This window comes from Vicia villosa, unplaced genomic scaffold (genome assembly GCF_029867415.1).
Source record: "Vicia villosa cultivar HV-30 ecotype Madison, WI unplaced genomic scaffold, Vvil1.0 ctg.005641F_1_1, whole genome shotgun sequence".
NCBI classification, from domain to species: Eukaryota; Viridiplantae; Streptophyta; class Magnoliopsida; order Fabales; family Fabaceae; genus Vicia; species Vicia villosa.
Genome location: NW_026706657.1, coordinates 11,500 through 33,906, shown reverse-complemented (window position 1 = coordinate 33,906; position 22,407 = coordinate 11,500). Strand labels below are relative to the sequence as shown.

At 35.3% G+C, this 22,407-nt stretch overlaps 1 protein-coding gene across 1 annotated transcript; it reads left to right on the top strand.

Annotated features, from left to right (window-relative positions):
- The first annotated feature begins 2,562 nt into the window (after positions 1-2,562).
- On the top strand, positions 2,563-3,830 carry LOC131642702 (uncharacterized). The gene is made up of 3 exons (XM_058912922.1): positions 2,563-3,054; positions 3,264-3,282; positions 3,463-3,830. The coding sequence occupies exons 1-3, from the start codon at positions 2,563-2,565 to the stop codon at positions 3,828-3,830; spliced, it is 879 nt and encodes a 292-aa protein (XP_058768905.1).
- The last annotated feature ends 18,577 nt before the right edge of the window (positions 3,831-22,407 follow it).

Genomic DNA, 22,407 nt, shown 5'->3' with positions numbered 1-22,407 from the left:
ATTTCCTAGAGTGATCAAGTTGTGATCTGTAGACTCTAGAAGACTTAGAGGGTATCTAAGTGGAAAACCATTGTAATCAGTTGGATTAGTGGATTAAATCCTCAGTTGAGGTAAATCACCTTGTCAGGGGTGGACTGGAGTAGTTTGGTTAACAACGAACTAGGATAAAAATAATTGTGTTCATTGTTTTTACCTTTCATTTTGAGAAGTTACACTTATTCAATCCCCCCCTTTCTAAGTGTTTTTCACTCCTTCAGACATCTCTTAAAATTCTTCACCCTAACTTTTATGCTATTAGATAAATATTTTCTTATTCTCTCAATTTGCCATCATTAAGTGAATTACATCTGCATGCGTTCGCCTTTCCTGTTGGCAACGATGATCGTGCCGAGCCTTTTTTCGGCATTACCCAAGTTGAATACTTTGATCATTGATAATTGTCAAGTACAAAACCTTTGCATATTGAGTAACTCACTTGTCCGTTTAACTATAGTCACCCGTGATTATCCTCCCGATCATTGTTGTTAAATCGAGTTATCTACTCTAAATCTTTGTATTTTTTTCTTTTATTGGCTCTCCTTTTCACAAACTCTATGGGAGCAAAAGCAATTTGTCTTCTATTGAACACATAGACATTGATCTTAGATGGATGTCAGACTCTGTGGAGTATTCGTTGTTTCTACTCAACTGCCTGGTTGAGCTTGTTAATTTTAAGTCAATGACAGTTTCTTCATCGACTCTTCTGGTACTTTATGGCATATGTACCTTTCAATTGTATTTATAAATTTTTTAAAATATTTTACTTGTTTTTAACTCATACTAATTCACCTTTTTTGCTTAGGTTCTTTCTTTAGTTCCTGACTTATTCAAGGTTCATCTCCCCTCCTTGTGTAACCTGAAGTTGCTTAAAGTAAAAATGAAACAGTCTTCATGCATACCTGGTTTACTTGTGGAATTTTGCTCCAAAACTCTCCTTCAACAAAGTTTCACATCATAGCTTGTTGATAGATCTTTAAACTAGTAATAGATAACTTTTTTGTTTTACTTTAAAAGACACAAGTTTGAATTTCTTTTCAATATAAAGACATAAATTATTGTTGTCATTGTGATGTTTAATAGTTTTGAAATTGGACGCTATCATTAGTTCCAAAGTGAACTTTATGAAGCTTTAAATTCAATATGGTCGACAATGAATGTGTTTCTCTTTCCCCGTGAAGTCAGTCTTAATGGATTGAACTCCATAATCAATTCTCCTGCGTTCTTATTTTTCAATTTCTCTGTTGCGTTTTGATTTCTGTTTCTGCATATTCTGTTCAACTTATATTGTGAACATATAAGTCATGGGAGCAAGCTGGGGTAGCAGCCATTGATGCACAAGATATGAACATGACTGTATGCGATAGAGAAGAAGAAGAAGAAGAAGAAGAAGCTAGAAAGTAGTGTATGTTAGAACATAGTTTGGTTCTAATCATATTTTAGTGTTTTGATGATAACAAGCAAATAAATTTTGTACAAGCAAACATGGTACTCTAATTATATATTTCTGATCTCAAAAGATGTACCAGTACCAACACAATCAGAACTTGGAATATATAAAGCTAGATAAATGCAAGTGATACTCAAGTCTTCACGGAACTTCTGATACTGCACCAAACCGCTGCGCATACATCTACATCAGAAGCTGAAATACAAGGTTGGTAAGAAGATCACGAATACTGATTCAAAATAATGCCGTTAAAGACATAATCATTAGTAAAATGGCTGCAACACTCCAAAAGTGCAATTCCTAAGGTTGATTGAAGAAGCTATCCACATGCAAATCCTTGGAAGAAAACAAAAGCTGAGACAACACGCAAACCATTTAATGATGCGAAAAGGAGCTGAAGTTAATGGGAAAAATCTTGAGGCTATATATACTCATGATCTCTTGAATCAAAAGATAACAATCACACACGAGAACATTATTACTCTGAAAAATCATCAAGTGTGAAGAAAAACTCTCTGAAGCAAAACTCTCATATTCATACTCTGAGTTCATTACGTTGTACTTAATCTTAGTGAAATATCACAGTGGTGATTACAGCTTTCTAGAAGCAATACTATACACTGTCATCAGAAGTTACGTGGTAACTAAGTTCTTGAGAGACCAGTTGGGTCAGAAGTCTCAAGAAGTCTAGGACTAGTTGAGTCTTAGAAGTTGGTTAGTCACAAACCGTTGGTTTGTGCAGGATTGTTAGTCACCAGTAGTTTGGCTCGTGCACTGTATTATGAGTCACGGCAGTTGGTCGTGCAAGTGTAACCAGGTTCTGATTATAGTGGATTAAGTCCTAGTTGAGAGAGGAAAATCACCTTGTTGAGGGTGGACTGGAGGTAGCCTTATTGAGAAGGTGAACCAGGATAAAAATAAATGTGTTATGTCTATCTTTACTTCATCAAGTTAAAAAGAATCACTTATTCAACCCCCCTTCTAAGTGTTTTCTCAACCTTCAATTGGCATCAGAGCGCTTGGTTCTGGGCGCAAACATTTAACCATGTCAGAAAAAGATCCAGAAGGAAAACACTATGGCGAATGATTTAAACAACAATGGCTACATAAAACCTCTTGTGTTCGATGGAGAAAATTTTGAATATTGGAAAGATAGGATAGAAATTTCCTTTCTAGGACAAGATCCTGACCTATGGGATATTGTGGTAGATGGTTACAATCATCCTGAAGATACAGGTGTAAAAATAGCAAGGAAGAACATGACAGATAAACAAAAGAAAGAATTCAAAAGTCATCACAAAGCCAGAACTTTCTTGCTAAGTGCTATCTCACAAGCAGAATATGAGAAAATCACCAACAGAGATACAACACATGATATATTTGAATCACTTAAGATGACTCATGAAGGCAATGCTCAAGTCAAAGAAACAAAAGCCCTGGACTTAATCCAGAAGTATGAAGCCTTCAAGATGGAAGAGGACAAGTTTATTGAAGCCATATTCTCAAGGTTTCAGACCTTGACTACTGGTCTAAGAGTTCTAAACAAAGGATACATGAAAGCTGATCATGTAAAGAAAATATTCAGAAGTCTCCAAGAAGATGGAGGCCAATGGTTACAGCGTTCAAAGTCGCAAAGAATCTTGACGAAGTATCACGTGAAGAACTTATCAGTGGGTTAAGAAGTCATGAGATTGAACTCGACGCAAATGAGCCTTAAAAGAAAGGTAAGACTATAGCTCTTAAATCTGTTAAAAAATTTGAAACTAATGCTCTGCAGGCTATGGAAGAATGCTCAAGTGAGTCCGGATCAGAGGAAGAAGATGAGCTGTCTCTTCTCTCCAGAAGAGTAAATCAACTCTGGAAGAGCAAGCAAAGGAAGTTCAGAAACTTCAGAAGACCAGAATACAAAGGAGAATCCTTTGAATACAGAAGGTCAATCATAAAAAGTAATGTATGCTATGAATGCAATGAACCAGGACACTTCAAAAGTGAATGTCCTAAACTACAAAAGGAAAGGCCTAAGAAAAGGTTTGAAAGGAAGAAAAGTCTGGTGGCTACTTGGGATGACTCTGAATCATCTAAAGACGAATACAACTCAAAAGATGAACATGCCAACATAGCATTCATGGCTACCACAGACAAGGACTCAGACTCAGAAGCTGAAACAAATGAGGTATTTTCTGAACTCACTAGAAAAGAGCTTGAAGAAAGCTTATCAGAACTTCTAGAAAGACACAATAGATTAAGAGCAAGATTTAAAAAGCTAAAGATCAACCTACTAGTTGAAACAAAGAAACTTAAACAAGAAAATGCTAAACTTAAAGATAACAGCATAAACTCATAGAGGAAATGGAGAAACAAACCCTTAAGTCAGACAGTACTTTAAAGTCTGATATTCTGAAAGAATATGATGATAATATCAAAAAAATCTTATTAAAAGTATAAACAAAAGCAAAATAGCCTCTATGATTTATGGTGTAAGTAGAAACAATCGAACTGGAATTGGCTATAAAACACCTAAGGGTAAGGAACCATATCTACCTAAACCGGTTGATGATATGGAAATAAAATATAAACCTCTGCACACACATTTTAACTATGGTCACACTCATGATATCAAATATACATCCTACTTTGAAAATTATTGTGCTATCCCTAAGCTAAAATAAAGCTTCAGGCACATTAACATCAAAGGACCCAAAGAGATATTGGTACCTAAGGAGAAAATGATCTATGTTGCAGATGCCCTGAGCAGTGAAGTCAAAACACCAGTCATGATACCTAGACTCGGGATGCTCGCGTCACATGACGGGTATAAGGTCTATGTTCCAAAGCTTGGAATTTAAATCTGGCGAAGACGTTAGATTTGGAGGGAACCAAAAGGGAAAGATCATGGGATTAGGAACTATTGGTAATGGTAACTCTTCCTCTATAACTAATGTTTTACTGGTTGAAGGATTAGCTCATAATTTGTTATCTATTAGTCAATTAAGTGATAATGGCTATGATATAGTTTTTAATCAAAAGTCTTGCAAGGCTGTAAGTCAGAAAGACGGATCAATTCTCTTTACTGGTAAGAGAAAGAATAATATTTATAAGATTGATCTTTCTGATCTAAAATCTCAGAAAGTAACTTGTCTTCTGTCTGTAAATGATGAGCAATGGGTTTGGCACAGAAGATTGGGACATGTTAGCTTGAGGAGATCATCTCAACTCAATAAACTCAATTTGGTAAGAAGACTCCCCAATCTAAAGTTCATCTCAGATGCTCTTTGTGAAGCATGTCAGAAGGGAAAGTTCTCAAAATCCTCTTTCAAATCTAAAAATGTTATTTCTTCCTCCAGAACTTTAGAACTTCTACATATTGATTTGTTTGGTCCAGTAAAAAACTGCATCAATAAGAGGTAAGAAATATGGATTGGTCATTGTAGATGACTACAGCATATGGGCAAGGGTAAAATTCTTAAAACATAAGGATGAAACACATACTGTGTTCTTTGATTTTTGTAATCAAATACAAAATAAAAAAGATTCTAAAATCATTAAGGTTAGAAGTGATCATGGAGGAGAATTTGAGAATCATCTCTTTGAGAAGTTCTTCAAAGAACATGGAATCTCTCATAATTTCTCCCGCCCCAGGACACCTCAATAGAATGGGGTTGTAGAACGTAAAAACAGAACACTACAAGAAATGGCTAGAACTATGATTAATGAAGCTAATATGGCTAAACATTTTTGGGCAGAAGCAGTGAACACTGCATGCTATAGTCCATACGACCTATTCTTGAAAAGACTCCTTATGAACTATGGAAGAATAGGAAACCTAACATTTCATATTTTCATCCATTTGGTTGTACCTGTTTTATTCTTAACACTAAAGAACATCTGAACAGGTTTTATTCTAAGGCACAAAAGTGTTTTCTGCTAGGATATTCTGAATACTCAAAAGGCTACAAAGTATATAATACAAAAACATTAATTGTTGAAGAATCAATCAATATTAGATTTGATGATAAGCTTGGCCATCAAAAGCCAAAGCAGACTGAAAATTTTGCAGATACAGAAGAACAACTCTCAAATCCTGATGATTCAGAAGATAAAGATGCATCAGAAAACACATCAACCATGGAGAACATGAGAATATCCAAAGAGAATTCCCATAAAATATTTTCAAGACTAACTACACATCATTCAGAAGATGTCATCCTTGGCAAGAAAGATGATCCTATCAGAACTAGATCATTCCTAAGAAATAATGAGAATTCATTATTTGGATTAGTGTCAATGATTGAGCCAACTTCAGTAGATGAAGCTCTTCAAGACACAGATTGGATCCTTGCTATGCAAGAAGAACTAAATAAATTCACCAGAAATGATGTATAGGATCTAGTTCCCAGACTTGAAGGATTCCACATTATTGGAACAAAATGGGTATTCAGAAACAAAATGAATGAGCAAGGAGAAATCATCTGAAACAAGGCACGGCTGGTTGCTCAAGGGTATAGTCAGCAAGAAGGTATTGACTATAATGAAACCTTTTCCCCAGTCTCCAAGTTAGAGTCAATTAGATTATTAATTGCCTATGCTGCTCAATTTAACATTACAATATATCAAATGGACGTTAAAAGTGCATTTTTAGATGGTTATATCGAAGAAGAGGTGTATGTTCATCAACCCACTAGTTTTGAAGATTCTATATATCTTGAACATGTTTTTAAACTAAAGAAATCTTCATATGGTCTTAAACAAGCTCCCAGAGCTTGGTATGAACGACTTAGTTCATTCCTCTTAGATAAAGGTTTCACAAGAGGGAAAGTTGATACAACACTCTTTCATAAATCATTCAAAAATGATATCTTAATTTGTCAAATATACGTGGATGATATTATCTTTGGAACTTCTAATATCTCTCTTAGAAGAGAATTTGCTAAGTCAATGCAGGTAGAAATTGAAATGAGCATGATGGGTGAGCTAAAATTCTTTCTGGGAATTCAAATAAACCAAACTTCTGAAGGCACTTACATACATCAAGCAAAGTATGTCAAAGAACTTTTGAAGAAATTTAAATTATCAGAAATTTAAATTATCAGAAAGTAAAGAAATTTAAATTACCTACTTGCATCTTAGAGGCTCTACAGAGGTATGATCAGATCACTACTCTACCTAACTGCATCTAGACCTGATATTCTGTTTAGTGTGTGTTTATGTGCAAGATTCCAATCAGATCCTAGAGAATCACACTTGACTGCTGTCAAGAGAATTCTGAGGTATCAGAAAGGTACTACTAATGTTGGGCTATGTTATAGAAAATCCAAAGAGTTTAACTTAGTAGGTTATTGTGATGCTGATTTTGCTGGAGATAGAATAGAATGTAAAACTACATCTGGAAGCTGTCAGTTTCTAGGAAATAATCTAATCTCCTGGTATATCAAAAAGCAAGCCACCATTTCACTTTCAACTACAGAAGCAGAATATGTTACTGCTGCATGCTGCAACACTCAAATGCTTTGGATGAAAAGTCAGTTAGAGGATTATCACATCTATGAGCGTAAGATTCCTATTTTCTGTGATAATACTTCTGCTATATATGCCTTTCTAAAAATCCTATTCTTCACTCTAAAGCTAAACACATAGAAATTAACCATCATTTCATCAGGGACTATATTGCGAAAGGGATATTAAGCTTAAACTTTACTGATACAGACCATCAATGGGCTGATATTTTCACAAAACCACTTTCTGAAGATAGATTCAAGTTCATTCTAAAGAATATTAGTATGGATTTGTGTCCTGAACGAAATCATCTATTGTGCTTATAGTTGAACTATCTGAAGTACAACTTATTACAAGTTATCATCTAGAAATATCTGGCCCACTCGGTTCAGAAGTTTGTTTTCTAAGATGAGTCAGAAATTCAGTAGATAAAACTGCCGATCCACGTAAATCTGAGAATTTGAGCACATGTTCAATGTCTGAAAGGTCGCGCGTGTAAAGTAAAATGAGTAATAAGTCATTGGTAACTGTTGCATTAATTTCTCTATGTTATCCCTAAAATGTATTTAATCGAAACACTACTATTTCTTGGTCATTGAAACATTTCTTTCTTTTTCTCTTCATTCCATAATGCATGCGAGTCTATGCATTGATTACCTAGGCCAAACGTTTCCTCTCCTCATCAATCCTCTATAAAAGTCTTCCTGTGTCAAAATTTCCTAACATCCAACTATCCAATTTGCGTGAGTTTGTTCTCTCACTCAAAAACTTCTTTCCACCATGACATCACAAATAGCCCTCGCTGTCATAAAAGAACAAAACTTATGGCTAGCCAAAAGAGACAACTATTACATAAACCTCTGCCATAAACAAGGGTGGGAATCCTACATTTCTCTCCTGAATGGTTTTGTCCTTCCAAATCTATTCAATAATTTCTGGGTAAATGCTTCAGTCAGTGAAGATAACCTGAGTATTAGTTCCTCCATTCATGGAATTCATCTTACAATTTCTGAAGCATCCATTGCTGAAGTAATTGGATGTTCAGCCAGGAATAATGTTGCATGTCTCATTATCTTTGACTATGCTAATGCTTTTGTCATTCCAAACGACTTGAGTAAACTAGCTCGTCGTCTCAGAAACAACCCCTACTACCTTTCTTCATCCAAACAAGTCTCGTTTAGGTCGATTCTCTCAAACCTCATTCCTCGAGGAAAATTCCATAAAATCATGTGTGCTAGAGATAGAGGTTCTTGATCAATCGCTTGGAATCAAATAAACCAATAAAGCTTGCTGCGATCATCTTTGGACACTTGAGAGAGTCTCTAATAGCTTTCAAGTGTGGTCAAGAATTCTTCATACCCTATGGAAGAGTCCTGTCAGCTTGTTTTGAATTTGCGGGAATAGTGAACACACTTCGCACCTCAGAACTTCCGAACAAGAGGGAAGCACTGTATGCTCAGCGTTGTGATCGTTTTTTCTTTCATGGAGGGTATTATGAATTTAACTAGGAGTCTGTGTTCCTTGAGTCTGTATCTGTCATTTTTTGATCAATGAATATTTTCTTTTTACTGTTTCTGTCTGGGATAAAATGATGTTTTTAATGCTTATAGCAGTCCTACCTGACTAAAATAACTCATACATCATCATACACTTTTTGATTATGACCAAAAGGGGGAGAATAATTATAGAAACAAACATGTTAATTAAAATCTCTTAGAAATTTTGAAGAATCAGAAAAGGGTAAATCTTATTTTATATCAAGTACCCTGAACGAGCTAAACATTATCTAGACAAGTCTTAGGAATCAAAGATAAATCTTCAATAACTTGCTTACCATAACTTTCTGTTGTTAAAAGAATGCAGGAATTATATTCTTAGAACATCTGTGAAGATGCGCGTATGAATAGTCACATCCATCAAACTTCTGAAGAATCAAGTCAAGGAGAAAATTATTTAGGGAAGTTATCTATTATATTTCTCTTTAAACATTTATTTCAAGGGGAGATTTCACATCTCAGTGGGAGGATATTTCTCACATATACAAAATTTCTAAACAAAACGTAAATGTTTTGTCATCATCAAAAAGGGTGAGATTGTTAGAACATAGTTTGGTTCTAATCATATTTTAGTGTTTTTATGATAACAAGCAAATAAATTTTGTATAAGCACACATGGTACTCTAATTATATATTTCTGATCTCAGAAGATGTACTAGTACCAGTTGTTACCCTAAGAAAATTCTTAGAGGCAAAACAAGACACGTGTCCTCATCTGAGGATTCCCTCATTCTAACAAGAAACCTGCACAAAAGAGAAACAAAGCAAATATCGACAATAGATGATGTCAAAATTATTAAGAGTTAAAGCAAGAACAGAAGTCGAACCTGGAGATTCCATACTTAGAAGATTTTTAGATTAAGCGTTCGATAGTGGGACGCGGTTTCGACGGAAGACGGTTATCAGAAACAAGTGAAGCGCGAGAGTTCAAAATTCAAAGTTTGAAATATTAAGGAAGCGGTTACCAGACCAGAATTGTGTGCCAAAGGCGCCAAACACAAAGAAAGATCTTGTGAGGCGGTTGCTGATAATTTGAATCTTAGCCGTATATTGTACTAGGTGGTTACTTCATGTAAAGCCTATAAATACGCTAGAATAATGTAGAAAAGTGTGTTCACTATTACGATCAAACTACTTGCTTACACTCTGCCCATTTTTCGCCCTTCAGGAAACAAGAGTTGCTAAGAGTTCTGATGTATGTGAATCACCATCTTTATTTTCAATGCAATCCTTTTACTTTTTAATCATATGCTTCGAAGCTTTCATTTATATTGTGTTCTTTGACCAGTATTTATTTTGTCTTTTGATCATTGCTTCAACAAAGTAAACCAAAATTGATTGTTGTCATCGGAAAACCACCCTTGAGTCAATGCTATCTGGTGGTCACAAGTCACCCCAGAAGGTTAGGGTCAGAATAATCATAATACTACAAAATCTAAGTCTAGGTCCGCCCCGTCGGTCACGAGTCACCTGTCGGTCGAATCTAACAGTTAGCGTGGAAAAACATTGTATTTGTCACTAGCCTTAGAAAACCGTTTCTTAGGCAAACACTTCGACGAGACAGATACAATCCTAAAGAACTTTAGCATGTGGTCTTAAGATCAACTGGTCGATCTTGCAAGTAACCCTTAGTTTCGAGGCTTTGGGAGGACCAACAGTTGTTTACCAATTTCCACAGTAAACAAAATGGCACGCCCAGTGGGACCACCGTGCTAGTTTTTTTCGTTTCGTCATATGTATGAAACTTAGAAGTGGGAAACAATATCAAAACCCACCCAAAAAGGTTAGGTATAGGATGACGAAAACCCTAACCCAAATAACATTGATGAAGTCCCTTCTCACTCTCTGGACTCCTCAAATATAGTGCTCACTCCAGTCGACCCAATGACTGGTGCAGAGACATATGCTATAGTTCTGAGAATGGGGACGACAGATATCCCTGTGATACTGTAACACCCGGAAATTCAATTATTCGCTTAATCTAGACGTTCAGAGTGTTTAGTGAAGTTTTTGTATTTTGAGACGATTTAGTCGGTATTAGTTCGGGATAGCGGATTGATATTTAATCAAGAGTTTTGATATTTTCAGTATTAGAAATATTATTGGAATAATGTTTGAAGTTTTCAGAATTTTCTGAGTAATTAAGATTAGACCGGAAATATGATATATTTGTCAAATTTGGATTGTCGGTGTTATTTAAGGGCACATTTGGAATTATTAAATTGAAGTCGAAAAAATAATATTAAGAATAATATTATTTACAAGTCGGAATTTATTATATTGTTGGAATATTAATTAAAGGTGATATAATTGATTATTTGAGTAATATATTTTATTGGGCCTAAATTGATTTTTGGAGGATATTAAATAAAGAGAAAGTTTAAACTCTAAGCCCAATTAGTTTTATATTAGGGTTTTAGAGATTTAGAAAGAGGAGAGTTGTCTTAATGAAGAAAGAAGAATAGAAGAGAAAGAGGCAAGTTTTTGGAGGAGAAGAACAAGCTTAGAGTCTTCATCCATGGTGTCAAATTGAAGATGCAATTGGAGACCCATTGAGTTGCTTCAATTGATAAGGTAAGGGTGGGGTTCTCTTCCTATAATGGGGCTTATGAACAATTATATGTAGGGATTTGGGTGTGTAGATTTATTGCATTATCTTGTGTTGATTGTTGTTGTTCATAGAAAATTGAAATTGGGAACTAATGTTGAAATGCTGTGTGGAATAGAAATTGGATTTGGAAAAAAATGGTTGCAATTCAGTGTGTTGTTTCGTTGGTTGTCTTCTTGTTCCAAATATATTGCCCTGTTTATTATTTTCATACTATTAACTAATATAGATACTTAGTAGTATCAACATGAGAGGGAAAGGAAGAACACCACTTAGGCCATACATTTTGTCTCCTGCTACTTCATGGTGTGCTAGCATTTGTTTTCATTAATTGCATATAGGTAATGTGTGTGTATATATATATATATATATATATATATATATATATATATATATATATATAATGATATACAATATAGAAATGGAACCACATTCAGCTCCATATTTCATTTTCATTTCCATGCTACTGTGAGTTTGTTTTCTTTTCCATTCAATAATTGTGCGCTGAAGGTTGTTCCTCTACTGTTGACATATATGCTCTGTATCATGTTTCATATAATATTTAAAGAAATTATATAATGGCATGTAGAAATGAAAATGGAACTATAATATATAATAGAACCTTATTTATTGAATGAAAATAAATGGTGAAACAGAAGCAATTATAGAACAAATGTAATTCTAAACAGTTCCGTTTGACCGAAATAGCTGAGTTAAGCGGTATAATTAGTTGTCCGGAATTTAATAAAAATTTACATGATAGCTAAATTTAATTAGTAGATTAACGTGGTGGCGTTATTTTGTTGAAATTGTGATATTTTACTAGTTGACCGAAATTTCATTTGGTTTAAATGTTCTTTATAAATAAACTATAATAATTTAATAGAATTGTCAATAAAGTTGTTAGAGTTGTCAATAGAGTTGTTAGAGTTGACAATAAGTTTTTAGAGTTGTTTTGAATTATAAAGAGTCATACTTTTATTTGTTTTGAGTAATTCTGACATGTTTAGAGTTGTCAGTGTATAATGTCGGTGTTTGTTTTTTTTATTGGAACTTTAACAATTCATATCTTTTGAACCGTAACTCCGTTTGAGTCTCCGTTCGAGGCGTTAGAAAGCTAGCACGATATTCTTTTTATAAAAATGGTCTTGAGCAATAGAATGCTAGAAAATTGGAGATGGAGTAGAAATAGAAGTGAATTAAATTAATATAGTGTGATTATTAATTGGTTGATTAAATTAATAGTTGAATTAATTTCAATGTGTTTAATTGATTAGAATATAATTTGGAATTAGATTAACTATTTGGTTTGTCGGTAAATTACGATATTTTCAGAATTTATCCGTAATTGTGTTTTGACTTGAATATGTATGTTGAGAAATATATATTATTATGTCAATGATGTTGTTGGATAGCATTAATTTTAATGATTAATTGCTTGATTTTAAATGTGTATGTTCATATATAATTGGCAAAATGAGAATTAACATGAGATAGTATGGTTACTATTGTTAATTGGATTTTGTGAATCGTAATTGATTAATTGGCCTTTTATATGTGAATGATATGTATGTGTTGTGATGTTGTGTACAATTGGTAGATAATTCATCGAGTTGAATTATTGTGATATGCTAAATATTAAGATGGTAGAGATGATCTTAATTGCATATGTTTGTCAACATTGTACATGCATTCATGTCATGGTGTGCCTTGAAAAAAAGGTGGTTTGCTTTGAAACAAAAGCGGGGCTTAGATTCTAGAGTGAATTCGAAAAGCGGTAAACTATATGTTTACATTTGGTGGCTTTGATCTTGTCCGGATCTGAAGCGTGGCTAGATTCTATATGAATCGGAAGCGGTGGAACTTTGGGTCCACATTGGGTACCACATGCATAGAGTCACATGTCTTGCATTGAGTCACATTGAGGTTAAGTGATGTTTGAATATATGCATTTATGTAATTGTCATGTGTACATGAGATGTGATAATTGAAATTGGTGATGTTTTGATATATAATTGGTTAAACGTGTGAATATGTGATAATGATGGATTGTGTATATATTTGGGATAATAGTATTGAATCTTTGAGTATTATACTATTGAATTTTGTGCTTACTTGAATATATGAAATTTATTAGATGATACTATTTACATGATTATGACTTGTTGTGTGATGAAAAGTATGTGAGATTAATGAACTGTAGAAGTATGATGTGTATAGTAGCTATTGATACTTGTGATGTGATGATTTTATATGTCTGAATCCTAGCATGCAATTTATCATATGCCCACTTATATGATTTGATATCTCATCCTTTTTTCTTGTTTCGCCGTTGCCTTTATATTGGCAACGTGCAGGTATTCAAGTATGAAGATTTAGTTGCCGTCTCGAGTCGGTTGTCGCTCTGATACGTAGCACTCTAGGGGGAACGATTTATACTATTATTGATGTTGCTATTTAATTGTTTCATTTTGGTTGGACAAAATGTTAAGTTAACTGAAGATATTTTATTGAATACATTCTTAAGTGATTCCACTGTGTTTTAATAAAATAAGTTATTCTATTTCAAAGGTGCTATGTATCCGCTTTATGCGACGAGGTGATTTGTTTTGTTTTGATTATGTGACGCCTCATTTGTTTATTGAGAAATTTTGAAAAACTCTGATTTATATATATTTGCCGGGTAGAAATGGGGTGTTACAGATACCACCAGGGGGAACTGGGGCTAGAGGGACTCCTTTTCGACCTAATGTGCCTCGTTTTGGAACCGCTGACCCCACGTATGTAATGCCTTATTCCTTGATGGTTGGAAGTCAGTCGACATCGAGTCCTGCTTTAGTGTCGGATGCACAAGGATGAAGGATAGAAAAACACTTAGAAAGGGGGGGTTTGAATAAGTGTTACTTTAAAAACTCTTAAGATAAAAGCAATGAACACAATTATTTTTATCCTGGTTCGTTGTTAACGAAACTACTCCAATCCACCCCCTTATAGTGATTTACCTCAACTGAGGATTTAATCCACTAATCAATCTTGATTACAATGGTTTTCCACTTAGATACCCTCTAAGTCTTGTAGAGTATACTTATCACAACTTGATCACTCTAGGAAATCACTACTTAGAAACTTCTAAGTCTTCTAGAGTCTACTGATCTCACTGATCACTCTAGGAACCTTTTACAATCAATTTAAAATTAAATGTTTACAAGAGTATGAATTGCTTCTTAGTAAGCTATAATCACAACTGTTATATTTCTCTTAAGTTCTAAGCTTAACACTCACTAAATATTACAAGAGTTTGTGAGTTTGAAGATGAAGTTCGTGAGATTTGAATTCAGCAGCGTTTCAGTATTTTTGCAAGAGTTGTTGTTACTGCTTCTGATCAGAACTTCATATTTATAGGCATTTGAGAAGATGACTGTTGAATTGCATTTAATGCATTGCGTGAATAGTACAACTTTGCATTTAATGTTTTCACTGTTTTGTCAACTACCTCGAGCCATGCTTTTCCTGCTTTTACTGACTTTGCCTTTTGTAGCTTCTAACGTTCCTTTTGTGAGTCAGAGATTAGACTTAATAGCCTGTCATCTAGTACTAACTTCTGATCTCAAATTTGTGAATACAACGTTTGAATAATCAGAGTCACAGCTTGATGCAGAGCATCTTCTTGTCTTCTGACTTTGAAGAGCTTGAGCGTGATACCATAAGAACTTCAGTGCTTCTGCTTCTGATCTCATGTTCTTCTGATGCTTCATAGACCATGTTCTGATTCTGCTTGACCATCTTCTGATGTCTTGTGAGAGCATGTTCTGATGTTGCAATCCTGAACCTTCTGAGTCAGTGCTTCTTAGCGCTGAATTGTGCGTACTCTTTATATATTTCCTGAAATGGAAAATGCAAAGGATTAGAGTACCACATTTTCTTATACAAAATTCATATACATTGTTATCATCAAAACAAGAATATTGATAAGAACAAATCTTGTTCTAACAATCTCCCCCTTTTTTGATGATGACAAAAACATATATAATTGATATGAATTTGCAATCAGAATATCAGATGACAAAAGACAATTACTCATATATAGCATAAGCATATAATTAGAGTGTGTGGATATGTCTACCCCTGAGATTAACAATCTCCCCCTAAAATAAATACTAGAAGAATTTATAAATAAAAGACTTCCCTGAGTATTTTTCCATTTCAGCAGAGACGTTCACTTTGCCTAGAACTTCAGAATATTCAGAGATTCTGCTTCTTGCTTCCATAGGACAGCTTCAGAGCTTTGAATTTCTTCTTTGTTATCATAGCATGCTTGATTGAATCAGAACATTCTTGAATGTATCAGGGCATTATCAGAGCATCTTTACATCCTGAAATGTTTCAGAACATACTAGACAAAATATTAGAACATAAGTGTATCCGAGCATTCTTAATAAATAGCATGTATCAGAGAATTTAAGAGAAGAAAATGTATTAGAGCATATTCTACAAAGAGAATATCAGAACATTCTTCTTCCTTCTGATCTTGAAGCTTCACAGCACTAAGCTTGCTTCAATTTTCCAGGAACATGCTTCTTTATAGAATTGCTTTTCCCATGTATTTGCTTCTCATGTTGAGCTTTTTCAGAATATCTTCAATCCTGCAAAAATCTCAGACATAGAACTTGCAAATTAAGTTTCTCCCCCTTTTTGTCATAACATCAAAAAGCATTAAAAGATTCAGATGATAAAAGACACATAAAGTGAAGAAGATAATGATTTCATTAATCAACAAAATATATCAGAAGTACAAGAGGGATAGAAGCAGATGCAAGAAACAAATGCATAAAACAAGAAAACATCTAAGACCAAGACTGACTACGACTAGCCTAGCTTAGAAGCTAACTTGGCCAGAAGGTTTTTAATCTCAATAGTGCTTTCTGTCTGCGTCTTCATGAAAGATCTGAACTCATTGTGAGTATCCTCATGCTTGTCCAAACGAGAAGCTAGATTAGCTTGATTCTGTTGAAGAGCCTTCATGGTGTTTACCAGCACACAAGGTCCAGCAGAAGAAGCATCAAAGCTATTGCTCAGAAGAGGATTCTCAGCCGCAGCATCAACCATGAGAACATCAGCTTGATTTTCCTTAGCAGGAGATTGCATAGCAGGATGATTCTCAGCATCTTGAGTTTCAGCATCTTGATTCCCAGCACCAGCTTCTGATTCAGAAGCAACTTCAGCAAACACAGGAGAAGGGATTTCAGCTTCTGGATTCTCTAGAGACAGAAGAATTTCAGCCAAATTCTGAGGAGGTGTAGGAGCAGCTGGTTCTGATGGATATTCAAATTCTGGATATACCATACTTGGTGCTTTAGCAGAGGGATTCTCCCTTAACCAGTTGAATATTGACTGAAAGTCGCCAGTCAGAACATGATAGCTAGGCTTCCACACGACCATAGCAAGAGAGTGAACTTCTTCAAGCTCATCAGAAAATTCCTTCTTTTCAAGAGATTTCCAGCTTCTGATGGGAAAGAAATAGCTTTCTTCAAAATCCCTTAGAAATCCACATGGGCCAGGAGCTTCTGCTTCACATTTCTTATGAAGCTTCAGAAAGTTAGAATTGACCTCCCTTCTGAAAGCTCTCCAGAGACCTCTTGTAGCAACATAATCCGTCCTGGCATTATGTGCAACCTTGAAGGCTTCTAGTCCTGTCTGTACCTTTTGCTTCAGAAATTCAAAACTTACACCAACAGATAGTTCAGGGTTAGGGGTTTTGAATAGGGTGGAAGAAGAATCTGGGTTCAGAATGAAGTAGGGTTCAGGTTCTCTATCAAGAGAAAGCAATGATTCTGCTTCATCCTCAGATTCCAAGTTAACAAAGGCAGGGTCAGGACGAGGTTTAGGGGTAAAGTTGCAGGAACGGAATAATTCTTGTAAAGAATCAGAATTAGGAGATTCTGATGCATTGGCATTGTTGGGAACAGGGGAGGTAACAAGTTCATAGTTTGAATGGGGAGGAGGCTGAGAAGTGGAGATATTTGTGTGAGGAGGAAAGATGGTTTTAAGGGGTAGTATATCTAGGATAGGGTCAGAAATGGGATGGTCAGAAGCAAGATCAGGCAAAGTGCCTTGAGTCTTGGGTGAAGAAGGAGGAGTAAGAACTTTTGTGGGTGGAGGTGATTTGGCTTTTTCTAGTTCAGAGATGGGGGGAACTTATGTTGGTACATATTTTAAATTTAAAACAGATACAGAATCAGGTTCAGAGATGTGAATACCTAAAGATTTCTTCTTGTGAGGTCTCTCAGAATCAGCTCCAATAGCCTTCCTCTTCTTCTGAATCGCAACCTTCTTTCCTTCATAAATTTCCTTCTTCTTTGCTTATTCTTTATTTTCCTCTTCGTCCTTCTTTTGTTCTCCTTCAACAGCCTTCTTTTCTTCTTTCTTTTTCTTCTTCTTATTTTTCCTCTTCTATACATCCTTCTCATTATCCTTCTTCTTTCTTTTCTTTTCAAGAACCTTCTCTTCTTTCTTATCATTTTTCTTTTCAACACCATCTTCTTTCTTCTTATTCTGCTTTTCAACTGCAGCAACTTTCTCTTCAACAACTTCTTTCTCTTCAATAACTTTCTCTTCAATTCTCTTATCCTCACTGATAGAAGGAAGATCTAGCTTTCGCTTTGTTCTTCTTTCTTTATGGGAATCAGCTTTTGGAAATACTTCTTCTACTCCATCCTTGGTAGTCGGAAGCTTCTGCTTACTTACCCCAATAGGAGCATCAACAAAACCATCTTATTTGAGAATATTAAGGTAATGAACCTTAACTCCTGGTCATTCATTTAAGAAGAACATCTCAAACTCAGCAAGAACTGGACCTCTTCTGTTTCTAACTGCTGGAATAGCCTGAGGAGCATTACCAACAGCTTGAATTAGACCCATTTTCCTCAAAGTAAGAGCATTCAAGGTACTCCCAATGATTGTGTAAGGATCCTTGATAACTCCATCAGTTTCCAGTTCTTCAACCATCTTGGTTTAAACCAGAAGATTGGTGATGATCCTCCCAAAATGAATAACAGTTCTCTTCTTCTTCAATCTGCTCTCATCTCTTGAATCCTTTACAGCATGCCACATGTGATTGAAAATGATGTAAGGGACATCCACCTTCTTCTGAGTACCAAGACAATACAAGATGTATTGTTGGTTCTTGTTGATGAAGTTAGAAGAACTTGTTGACTTCCGGTGATATAGACAACCCAGAAGGATCTTGGTCCATATCTTGTAATTGTCCTTCAGATTCTTTACTTCAGTTGATTTCTTTCCATCAGTAAAGATTTCAGCGTAGACTGCATCCCAATCTGTTCTTGGAGTTGCTTCAGTCTCACCTTCAGTGTTCATCAAATCAAACAACATTCTCAATGTGTTTTCAGTGATGGGAAAGAATCTTCCATGAACAAACAAAACAATGGCTTTAGGGATAACAAAAGCATGAACCCATAACTTCTTCACTAGGTCTGGATAGACTGGTCCACAAAATTCAAGGAACAGAGACGACCATCCTTGAAAAACCAAGTTATTTTTTATATGAATTTGATGTTGTTCCAGATTATCAACATCCACCATCAGTTCACATATAACTTCCAACTGATCCCGAGGAATCGAGCAAGTGATCTTAGGAATGAGTTCTTGTTGTTGTTGTTGTTGAGACAAAGAACCAGCATTTTGAGATGAAGAAGCAGCCATTGACACTTTACTTAGATTTCTGGGTTTCTTTTTAGGGTATGAGAAAAGGGTAAAGAGATTGTAGAAATGCATACACAAGAGAGAGAATGAATGCGTGAAAAGAGAAAATGATGTGATGAGGGCGGTTTAAATAGACACGAATTTGAAAACTAAATGTAATTAAATTCTGAGAATGAACAGTTACAAAATGCAGAAAATCAAATGCATTTAATGTTGAGTGACGTTAGGGTAAAACGTGATATTTGAAATGATTTGCACAGTTACCTAGGGCGGCGTCTCATCAACTGCACGCATGCTTCTCCAATTAGAGTGAACACGTGTTCATCTTCTGGAATAGCTGGTGACAGCTGTTTTGCTTTAAAAGAGATTCTGAATCAACTTAGACATATGAAACGTTAGCAATAACAGAATTAAAATATCTAACTGATCAACAATCAGAACTTCTTATAAGAAAATAAGACTTATCATTTCAAATCTAATCCATATATCAGAACTTCTCATCCTTTCATTCTGGGCATAAATCCATACGGATATTCTTCAGAATGAACTTAAGCCTATCTTCAGCAAGGGGTTTTGTAAAGATATCATCCCATTGATGGTCTGCATCAACAAAGTTTAAAGATAGAACACCCTTCTGAACATAGTCCCTAATAAAATGATGTTTAATCTCAATATGTTTAGCTTTGGAATGTAAGATTGGATTCTTAGATAAACATATAGCAGAAGTATTATCATAGAAGATATGAATGTTACTCTTATATATCTGATAATCTTCTAGCTGACTCTTCATCCAGAGCATCTGTGTAATACATCCAGCAGCAGCAACATATTCTGCTTCTGTTGTAGAGAGGGCAATCATAGCTTGCTTCTTGATGTACCAGGAGATCAGGTGACTTCCAAGAAATTGACAACTTCCAGAAGTACTTTTCCTTTCAACTCTATCTCTAGCGTAATCAGCATCACAAAATCCTACTAAGTTGTATTCTTTATATCTTCTGTAGACTAAACCAACATTAGTAGTACCTTTCAGATACCTCAGAATTCTCTTAACAGATGTTAAGTGAGATTCTCTATGATCTGATTGGAATCTTGCACACATAAAAACACTGAATAGAATATCAAGTCTAGAAGCAGTAAGATATAGAAGAAATCCAATCATACCTTTGTAGAGCTTCTGATCTACCTTCTTACTTACCTCATCCTTACCTAGAACACACGTTGGATGCATAGGAGTTTTTTCTTCTTTGCTTTCTGAAAGATTAAACTTCTTCAGAAGTTCTTTCACGTACTTGGTCTGATGAACATAAGTTCCTTCAGAAGTTTGATTGATCTGGATCCCAAGAAAGTACTTAAGTTCTCTCATCATGCTCATTTCAAACTCAGCCTGCATAGACTTAGCAAACTCCTTTCCAAGTGTAGCATTAGAGGTTCCAAAGATAATATCATCAACATAAATTTGGCATATTAAAATATCCTTTTTTAAAGGTTTTACAAAAGAGAGTAGTATCCACTTTTCCTCTAGTGAAACCATTGTCCAGAAGGAAAGAACTTAATATTTCATACCAAGCTCTAGGAGCTTGCTTCAGGCCATATAATGATTTCTTTTATTTGAATACATGTTCTAGAGACTTAGAGTCTTCAAAACCAGGAGGTTAGTGGACATATACTTCCTCATCTATATAACCATTTAAGAAGGCACTCTTAACATCCATCTGATATAAAGTGATGTTATGTTGAGTGGCAAAATAAATTAATAAGCGAATAGATTCTAACCTGGCCACTGGTGCAAAGGTTTCAGTATGGTCAATACCTTCTTACTGACTATAGCCCTGAGCAACCAGTATGGCTTTGTTTCTTACAACTTCTCCTTTTTCGCTTAGCTTGTTTCTGAAGACCCATTTGGTTCCAATGATGTTGAATCCTTTTGGTCTTGGAACAAGATCCCATACGTCATTCCTTGTAAACTGATTGAGTTCTTCTTGCATGGCAATTATCCAGTCAGCATCCTCTAGAGCTTGATCAACAGAAGTTGGCTCAATAAGAGATACTAGACCAAATTAACATTCTGCATTGTTCTTAAGGAATGCTCTTGTTCTGATAGGATCTTCTTTCTTCCCAATGATAACATCTTCTGAGTGAGCAGAGTTGAGTCTAGAAGATCTTCTGATAGTTGGCTCTTCAGAAATTCTGAGATTCTCTAATGAAGCAGCAACTTGATCTTCTGATACTTTTCTTCTGGGTTCTTCAGCTTCTGAATTGAGATTTCTATATCTGCAAAATTCTCAAACTGCTTTGGCTTTTCAAGACCAAGCTTATCATCAAATCTGATATTGATTGATTCTTCAACAATCAAAGTTTCAGTATTGTATACTCTGTAGCCTTTTGAGCGTTCAGAATATCCAAGAAGGAAACACTTATGTGCCTTAGAATCAAACTTATGCAGATGATCTTCAGAATATAACAAATGGATTAAAATAAGAAATGATGGGCTTTCTGTTCTTCCACAATTTATAAGGAGTCTTATTAAGAATAAGTCTTATAGAGATTCTATTCTGAATATAACATGCAGTATTTATTGCTTCTGCCCAGAAATGCTTAGCCATATTGGTTTCATTGATCATGGTTTTGGCCATTTCTTGTAGAGTCCTATTCTTTCGCTCTACAACTCCATTTTGTTGTGGAGTTCTAGGGCAAGAGAAATCATGGGCAATACCATTTTCTTTGAAATAAATCTCAAAGAATCCGTTCTCAAACTCGCCACCATGATCACTTCTGACCTTTATGATTTTTCACTCTTTCTCATATTGAATATGAGTGCAGAAGTCAAAGAACACTGTATGAGACTCATCCTTGTGTTTCAAGAACTTTACCCATGTCCATCTGCTATAATCATCTACGATGACTAATCCATATTTCTTCCCTCTGACAGATGCTGTTTTGACTGGGCCAAACAGATCAATGTGCAAAAGTTCTAGCGGCCTAGAGGAAGAGACGACATTCTTAGACTTGAATGCAGGTTTGGAAAACTTCCCTTTCTGACATGCTTCGCAAAGAGCATCTGATTTATATTTCAAATTAGGGAGTCCTCTGACTAGATTAAGTTTGTTAATCTAAGAAATCTTTCTCAAACTAGCATGGCCTAATCTTCTGTGCCAGACCCATTGCTCTTCACTAACAAACATAAGACAAGTTACCTTCTGATTCTTAAGATCTTGAAGATCAATCTTATAAATGTTGTTCTTTCTCTTTCCTGTAAATAGGATTGAGCCATCCTTCTGACTTACAGCTTTGCAAGACTTTTAATTGAAGATTATGTCATAACCATTGTCACTTAATTGACTTATGGATAATACGTTATGAGCTAATCCATCTACAAGAAGTACATTAGATATGGAAGGAGAGTTACCAATACTTATGGTTCCAGAGCCCATTATCTTGCCCTTCTGATTCCCTCCAAACTTTACTTCTCCAGCAGATTTAAGCACCAGGTCTTGGAACATAGACCTTTTTCCCGTCATGTGCCGCAAGCACCCAGAGTCCAGGTA

What these genes read in the sequence shown, in the direction of transcription:
- LOC131642702 (XM_058912922.1), top strand. Translation starts at nt 2,563, where the DNA reads ATGGCGAATGATTTAAACAACAATGGCTACATAAAACCTCTTGTGTTC.